The 8,925-nt window shown below is 47.0% G+C and overlaps 1 protein-coding gene and 1 pseudogene across 2 annotated transcripts; both read right to left on the bottom strand.

Moving 5' to 3' along the window:
• Positions 1-341: 341 nt before the first annotated feature.
• LOC311228238 (intraflagellar transport protein 81 homolog) lies at positions 342-5,566 on the bottom strand (annotated as a pseudogene). The gene is made up of 3 exons: positions 4,421-5,566; positions 445-455; positions 342-347 (listed from the first exon to the last, which is right to left on the bottom strand). The product of its transcript is annotated as an intraflagellar transport protein 81 homolog (transcript).
• A 762-nt stretch (positions 5,567-6,328) lies between these two features.
• Positions 6,329-8,356, bottom strand: LOC311228237 (E3 ubiquitin-protein ligase DCST1-like; the record flags this gene model as incomplete). The annotated part of the gene is made up of 1 exon (XM_084314145.1): positions 6,329-8,356. One exon carries the CDS (start codon positions 8,354-8,356, stop codon positions 6,329-6,331), a length of 2,028 nt encoding a protein of 675 aa, XP_084170271.1.
• Between the last annotated feature and the right edge of the window lie 569 nt (positions 8,357-8,925).

Here is an 8,925-nt window from a genome sequence, read left to right as displayed (position 1 = left end):
AATCAATAGTGTTCGCTCCTGGAAAGTAAAACATCCTAGGTACCTCCCGTCAGGGGGCGGATACCTTCTCAATGCCAACATTTCTTAAGAGAGGATTAAATTCAACTAAATGTGCTGCTACTGGATAATTCATGTTTTTCAGTCGGAGTCAGATGCGAGTTTATTATTATTAAAACAGCATACAAATGGAGCTACTATGGTCATGAATAAAGATGACTATGTTAATGAATGTCTAATGCAAGTGTCTGGAAGTCTGTAAGTTGTGTTCAGGAATACAAGATCATATTGTGACGCAGGCATGAGGGCGCAAAGAGACACATGCACAGGCATACACACAGTTCTCAGATCTGGCATGAGGGCGCAAAGAGACACATGCACAGGCATACACACAGTTCTCAGATCTGGCATGAGGGCGCAAAGAGACACATGCACAGGCATACACACAGTTCTCAGATCTGGCATGAGGGCGCAAAGAGACACATGCACAGGCATACACACAGTTCTCAGATCAGGCATGAGGGCGCAAAGAGACACATGCACAGGCATACACACAGTTCTCAGATCTGGCAGCTTTTTTTTTGTGCCAATTTATTATTGACATCACACACAATCATTAGCACACAGGGGTGTAAAAAGTACCCAGAAATTATACTTAAGTGAAAGTATGGGTACCGTCTCAAAGTCTTACTGAAGTAAAAGTCAGAGTATCTGGCTAAAAACACACTTGAGTAAAAGTAAAAAAGTTTCTACTTAAATGTACTTAAGTACTAAAAAGTTAAAGTAAAAACCTTTTTTCTGACTGTCTATTCTTCTGATAGCAGGTGTTTAATCAAAGATCCCCGCTTTCTAGTCTTGCACAAGGACCAATCAGCATGGGTATGGGCGGGTTCATTTTCCATTGATGGGGATTTGATTGGCTGTTTTTAAATAAAGTGCGGACGCAGGATTAATAACATTGTTAACGTTAGTTCGGCCAGAGAAACAAATATACTAATTAAAATGGTTGGACCTGTGAGATTTGTACTTTGTAGGTCTGCATTTTAATTATAAGGAGTAAAAAGTATGTTTTTTTCCTCTGAAATGTAATTGAGTAAAAGTATACAAACCCAATAATACTCGAGTAAAGTACAAATCCCCAAAAACAGTACTTAAGTATTGTAACGAAGTACAATTACTCAAGTACTTTACACTCCACTAGCTGCCATGTCATTAAAAAAATCATTTTCAATTCCACCTTTTAAAAAAGAAATTCGACTACTCCACTTCTATAATTGAAGTCTCCATTACAAAAAAGGGAAGGTTTCCTCTCTCTGAAATACAAACTAATAATGAGAGAGACGGGCCGACAGTTGCTCAGGAGGTAGAGTGGTCGTCTGGTAATCGGAAGGTTCAATTCTCTGCTCATTATATGCCTATGTTTATTTTATGCCCACATTACTGCTGTAAAGCACTTTAGGCTGCAATTATTGGATGAAAGGTGCTATACAATAGCTGCGTGCTCCCCCTGGCCAGGCCAATCCTCCTCATTATAGTTATTACTGCTACTACAGCTTCCACCAGCTAGCACAGGCTCTATAATATACTATATACTACTGTATTTGTAAGTCTGGTATGTCATAAATGGAGAGATGTAGCAGTACTGTCTATCTGTATGTCGTGTATGTCATATATGTTATGATGAATTGAAAATGGGGGACCCTGATGTAAATAAGACGAAAGTCATTCTCTGGTCTGCACCCCCTTAACAATTGTGTGTATTGAGCCGTACTGTATTGAACCCATTCTGCAATCTGTTAATAAAGTTTTCAATCAATCAATAACATCACCAGCTAGCTAGCACCATCTCTACCATCACCAGCTAGCAACGTCTCTACCACATCACCAGCTAGCACCGTCTCTACCACATCACCAGCTAGCACCGTCTCTACCACATCACCAGCTAGCACCGTCTCTACCACATCACCAGCTAGCACCGTCTCTACCACATCACCAGCTAGCACAGTCTCTACCACATCACCAGCTAGCTAGCACCGTCTCTACCACATCACCAGCTAGCACCGTCTCTACCACATCACCAGCTAGCACCGTCTCTACCACATCACCAGCTAGCACCGTCTCTACCACATCACCAGCTAGCACCGTCTCTCTAACATATCACCAGCTAGCACCGTCTCTCTAACATATCACCAGCTAGCAGTCTCAACCACATCACCAGCTAGCACAGTCTCTACCACATCACCAGCTAGCACAGTCTCTACCACATCACCAGCTAGCACCGTCTCTACTGCCCCCACAGCACCCATAGCATCAACACAAAATGAACATCAAATACATCCATAGACATAGCATCAACAACATCAATAGTAATAATCATCATCAACATTGTAGGTGTGGGTACGGCTGGTTTGAACAGCCGTAGCTAATCAGATCTGGGAGCACCAGTTGCATGTTTAAGTAATCAGTGTTGCACAGGTTAAACCAGCCATCCTTACACACACACATTGAGGAGAGCCTTTGTCACGACAACATCACATTTGCTCCCAGCAGGTCTGATTAGTTTGACCCAGGGCAGGTGTGTCTGCTCGAACCAGCCACGCCACAAACACCCTCGAGATAACATCCACAACATCCACTGGGGGAGTGTCCCCTCAGTTTAAAATGGCTGCTATTCGTTGGAAGCTTGATCTCTGGAAATCGTAGAGGAAAGATTTTACTTCTGGTTCCAATCAACAGCTAGCACTGTCTCTACAGTGTCAACAGCTAGCACTCTCTACAACACCAACAGCTAGCACTGTCTACAACACCAACAGCTAGCACTCTCTACAACACCAACAGCTAGCACTCTCTACAACACCAACAGCTAGCACTCTCTACAACACCAACAGCTAGCACTCTCTACACCAACAGCTAGCACTGTCTCTAGTGTCAACAGCTAGCACTCTCTACACCAACAGCTAGCACTCTCTACACCAACAGCTAGCACTCTCTACACCAACAGCTAGCACTGTCTCTAGTGTCAACAGCTAGCACTCTCTACACCAACAGCTAGCACTGTCTCTAGTGTCAACAGCTAGCACTCTCTACACCAACAGCTAGCACTGTCTCTAGTGTCAACAGCTAGCACTCTCTACACCAACAGCTAGCACTCTCTACACCAACAGCTAGCGCTGTCTCTACAACACCAACAGCTAGCACTCTCTACAACACCAACAGCTAGCACTCTCTACAACACCAACAGCTAGCACTCTCTACACCAACAGCTAGCACTCTCTACACCAACAGCTAGCACTCTCTACAACACCAACAGCTAGCACTCTCTACAACACCAACAGCTAGCACTCTCTACACCAACAGCTAGCACTCTCTACAACACCAACAGCTAGCACTCTCTACAACACCAACAGCTAGCACTCTCTACACCAACAGCTAGCACTCTCTACAACACCAACAGCTAGCACTCTCTACAACACCAACAGCTAGCACTCTCTACACCAACAGCTAGCACTGTCTCTACAGTGTCAACAGCTAGCACTCTCTACACCAACAGCTACCACTCTCTACAACACCAACAGCTAGCACTGTCTCTACAACACCAACAGCTAGCACTCTCTACAACACCAACAGCTACCACTGTCTACAACACCAACAGCTAGCACTCTCTACAACACCAACAGCTAGCACTCTCTACACCAACAGCTAGCACTGTCTACAACACCAACAGCTAGCACTGTCTTTACAACACCAACAGCTCAAGTTCAAGTTTCTTTATTAGTACAGAATACAGAATACTTTGCATGAAATGTTTCTTTCTGTGTTGCTCCTGAGAGTGTGTAAAATAAGTATAATAAGTATAAAATAGAAAGTCAAGAAGTCAAGTACGTAAACAAGTGTAAACAACAAAATTGTTCAGTGTATCTATATATACAGTATGTACAGCTGGTAGCAAAATGGTGAGGTATAGCTTAGCTTGTTGTGCCACCTTGTAGTGGTGAGGTACAATAAGGAATGAGAATGATGTGCAATTTCCTTACCAATAATATAAATATAAAGTGTAAAGTGTGTCTAAAGTGGTAAAGTGGGTGCTACAGTGTGTTGTTTATTTAAAGTGAGTGTATGTGTGCTGTGGGTGTGTTGATGGTTTGCTTATTGTTCATTGTTCATTGAGCATCCTGATGGCCTGGGGATAGAAGCTCCTTCTGAGTCTCTCTGTGCTTGCCATGAGACTCCGGTATCGCTTGCCTGACCACAGCAGTTCAAAGAAGCAGTTGTTTGGGTGGTTAGAGTCTTTGATTATTCTCTTAGCCTTGCCCATGCACCGCTTGTTGTAAATGTCTTGGAGAGTGGGAAGCCCCCCTCCAATTGTGCGTTCGGCTGAACGGGCCACTCTCTGTAGTCTGCTGCGGTCTTGTGCGGTGCTCGCCTCCGTCCAGGTCTCGTGCCTGGCTGGTCTTCTGGGCCATCTCCGTATCTGCTGCTGCCAGCTCCTCCCTCAGTTCCTGCAGCTCCTCCACCTTAGCCTCCTTCTTGCGTATGATGATGGAAGCCTGTTGCCTGAAAAGGGTAAGCTTGTCATCCATGGGGTCATGTCTCATCATCCTCTTCTCAATCAGCTGATTTATTTGACCGTTGACCTCTGTAATCTTGTCGTCCAGTTGGTGGAGATTGGCCTGGCCCATGGCGGGCTCCGACACCACTTTCTGAAGGTACTTCGCCATGCGCCTCTTACTCACCAGCTCCTTGGGGACTTTATCCGACACCATGTAAGAGTTTATCTTGATCTCCTCTTCTAGTCTCTTCATTAAGCTCTCTGGCTTGGCGTCTGCTGCTGCCTGCCGCAAATCCTTCACCTGCTGCTGGGACCTCTGGAGTCTCTGCTCTGCCTGGAACAGTTGGTTCTTCTATTCTTGCTTCTGCTGAGTCAGTGACTCCTCTCTCTCCTTCTCCACACGGAGGTGTCTGGCCATGTCCAGCATCCGTTGATGGTTGGCCACCGTCTCCACCCTCTTCTTCAGCCTCTCCACTCGTTTGATGAGCTGATCTTTCTCCTCCTCCATTGCACTTATGTCCCTTCTGATTTCTGCTGTGGAGAAGCCTGATGTCCTCGGCTGCTCACACTCCTTGTGATAGGTCTTAAATCCATCCACCAGCTCTTCATACTGGTTATGAGTGTCAATGATGACATCGTCCTGTAAGAACTCTGCAGGCACCTCCAGTTTAACAAGAAAACGGGCCAGGTAAGCTCTCTTCTTTAGCTCTGTGACCCTCTGTAGCAACCAGTGGAGGATAGGGTGGATCACAGGTTTATTACCTATAACCAAACCTTGTCTGAAACTGCTCACATCGGAATGACTCCCAGGGGTTTATATTTCAGCATCCCCAGCAAATTAAACATTCTCTTTGCAGTCTGCTCGGGCATTTCTTCTCGGATATCAATGCTTTGCTTTGGATCTATTTCAGCCAGGACATCATTAAGAATCTGCAGCAGTTGCATAGGTTCGAGGGAGTCAAACGTGATGAGGTTGAAGTTTTTCTTGAATGGGTCTTTGTTGAGTTGCTCAACGATAAATTTAAGTTATTCACTCATCTTGGAAACGTTAACATGTACTTGCGAGGTTTATGTAAATAGTTGTCGTTTTCCTCTGTGCTAGCTAGTTGGATGATGATCAAGTTATCCTCTTTTTGGGCGGTCAGGTGGCGTAGCGGAGATTGCGCTCGTAACCAATGCAAGAGGCTGCGGTCTCGACTCACGGAGTCAGCATTGCTTGAGGCTTGGGCTGATCGTCATACTAACTCGTTTGGCTGGGTTAGGGGGAGGGCAAGTCGTGGGTGGTGAACTGGCATTGTGGACAGCGACGCCTACAGGTCAGGTCTGGGCGCCTGCTCAGCGGAGGCAGGAATTGATGAAGGCAGCGTGACCTCCCACGCATTACACTTCACCAATGAGAGTCCTCGCTGCCAGGTGAAAAAAGAGTCATTGGCTGTCGCCGCGTGTGTCGGAGGAAGCACGCGGATGACTTCAGGATTCCCTTGTACCGACCGGTAGGAGAACATGCGCACAACAACCAGGTAGGGGAGGGGGGAATTGGCACAACGACTAAATTGGGAGGGGGAGAAAAACAGAGAAAGAGAGGATAAAAAAAAAATTGTTATCCTCTTTTTTGAAATTCCGGCAGTCTAGGCGCCCTTCGGCGTATTGCTGTTTTAGGTAAAAATCCTCATAGATTCAAAGGAATTTATCATGGTCAAGTCATACAGTTGGAGAGTGTAAGTGTACGCATTTACGCTTGTGTTACGAAGACGAGCGTACGCATTGGTGCCCGTTAACACTTTAGGCTTGGTAGACATCCTCCGACTCTGAGGAGCGCCAGCCGTCGCCACAGAGGGGACACGACGCCTCCATGTCTCTCCAGCACTGGGTGCACAGGAGCGCCCGGCAGCCTGGAGCGGAGCACCTCACAGTACCCCCGCTGCTGCTCTGTCTCTCTTCACACACACAGCACCACTGCAGCCCCAGCCGCTCCAAGTAACACAACATACCAGACGCCGTCCTCTGTCTTCTTCCCTGCTTCATGAGCCTTCTGCGCTGCGTGGCCGCGTACGAGACACGTCTCGCTATCTGCAGGTTGTATAGGAACAGAGCACGCTTCTTCTCCCGCTTGGGGAAGTAGAAGGTCGCTATGACCCGTCTCAGCCGGTTGCTGTAAACTTGCAGCACGCACATCAGCGTCATCACCAGGAGAGGCATGGTACTCGACATGTAGCCCTCTGTGGTGAGGGCCCTTGGCAGAGGCAAGCATTTTTGGTTGCTGCTCTGGATGTCCAGGCTGGAGGAACTGTTGAAGGCCTTAATGGTGCTTCTTAGCATCCTGGCCATCATTGAGGCTCCATCCACCTTGATGATTGCTTGATGATTGCTTATGACAGATAATTCCGTGTAGGTGTGTCTTCCGATGATTTCAAATACGTGGAACAGCATCATGTCGAGGGCCAGCAGCACGCTGGCCACCATCACCAGAGAGACCACCTGCAGCAGACCCCCGATCACTTCTTTCAGTTCACTGGGATGGATGGACAGACTACAGGGGTTGATGAACAGACCACGCTCTGCTTTCTTCAGTGGTAACAGGTAACACTTGCCCGCTTTCCTCCTTCGAGCATCAATTTGTCTGAAGTACCTGGTGATGTATATGTTGTCAAAGTGAATGTCTTGGGTGAACTGTCTTGCATATCTAAATGCTCCGTAGAGGATGGTGATGAAGGTGAAGGAGCGCAGCATCTGCATGATGTCCAGCAGCTTGGTGGCCACAGCCTTGTGTTGCTGGAAGGACCTGCGGATATTTCTGGTGAAGTTCTCCGGGCCCACATCCCCGAACACAGCACTCTCCTCCACGCTCTCCATGACCACCTTACTGCTGAACTCGCTGGACAGCGAGCCAATAGAGGAGCTGAGCTCGTCATACATCTGGCCGAAGTTCCCCTCCACCGGAATCTCTTCTCTGCACCACGGTGTCATGACTCTTGTGACATCACAGAGGAAGTGGAACGTCATGGACAAACACAGGATGTGGTTGATGATAGGGGCCTTGATAGTGTCCATGCAGTCCTTCCACTTGTTCTGGAACCACTCACGGCATCGCTTTACGCCTTCTTCCACTACATAGTCACATTGCATCATAGTCTTGGCGGCAAACATGTCCTGGGTACTGTTGGTCATGGAGACGGGCTGAGGTTTGTCGCTGCCGACGCCATACAGATCCTTGACCTCATCTCTGATGCGCTGGAACGATCTGTCGACGTTCGTGGCTTCGTCCTTGAATTCTTTGGTATCAGCCACGATGTCCTGGACCACCATCATGAAGGGCTCTATGGCGGCCCGCCACATCACCTTGGTGTGATTGATCTGGATCTCAATGTTGCAGCCCATGGAGAGGGCAATGTCTTGGACATTGTGCTGGATGTTGTCGATCGGCCCGCTTAATAGGCCAGAGAGGATGAACAGCATCACGTAGGCTCTGCCCAGGGAGCCCAGCATGCTGGGAAAAGTTAGGAGGGCGGAACAACGTAAGTGGGATGAGAACGCTCCACCCAGGATGCATATTACAACAAAGACACATCCTGCCAGCCACCGGTACTGAAGGTTCATTGGAATGTTGTGAAAGAGACCCAGGAATATTCCTGCACCACTCACGGCACCAAACAGCGCTGCAAGGAAGAGACGAACGACCCGAAACTCACAGGACCGACTGAAGAGGAAGTGATGTATGAACCCCGGCAACACGACGGCACTAATCTTCCCCAGGGTGGTGTGTGGAGATTTGAGGCGCCTCTGTGTTCCCAAGTCAACAGTCTCAGCCATCATCTGTCACTGGGCACGACGCCGGAAACCAGCGAAGCTAAACTGTTCGGACTCTAGAAAACTCAATCTGTTTCTTTGTTTTTTCTACATGGTAGAAGTGTGAACTGAACAGCCTACAAATGATTTTATTTAAACTGGCTGGTCAGAAGAATCAACTGTAGGCATTGGCATGATATTACTGATTATCCTCTTTCCTGCGTATATATATATATATATATATATATATATATATCACAAATGTTCTCGAATGTTCTATTATGACATCATACAACATTCTAGGACATCAGAACATTTGTGATGTCACAGTATGATGTCATAATAGAACATTCTAGAACATTTGTGATGTTACAGTATGAGTTTTAGTTTGGGAGGATCATTTCTGATTGGGTTGGGCTTTAAATGGTCCTTTGGAAGATGGAAGAGATAGGCTTTTGAGGAGGTGCAAACGGGGCCCCTTGCAAGAACATGCTGACCTTCGATTGTTGCAAACCTTATCAAGCCTGATGAATGGCTGCAGGGTTTTGTAGAAAGCCATACGCATGACTCACAAATGAGGAGAATGTGAAATT

This window comes from Notolepis coatsorum, assembly GCF_963971535.1.
Source record: "Notolepis coatsorum genome assembly, chromosome: 5".
Classification (NCBI taxonomy): Eukaryota; Metazoa; Chordata; class Actinopteri; order Aulopiformes; family Paralepididae; genus Notolepis; species Notolepis coatsorum.
Note: the sequence above shows the minus strand (reverse complement) of the source record. Positions and strands in the feature narration are given on the sequence as shown.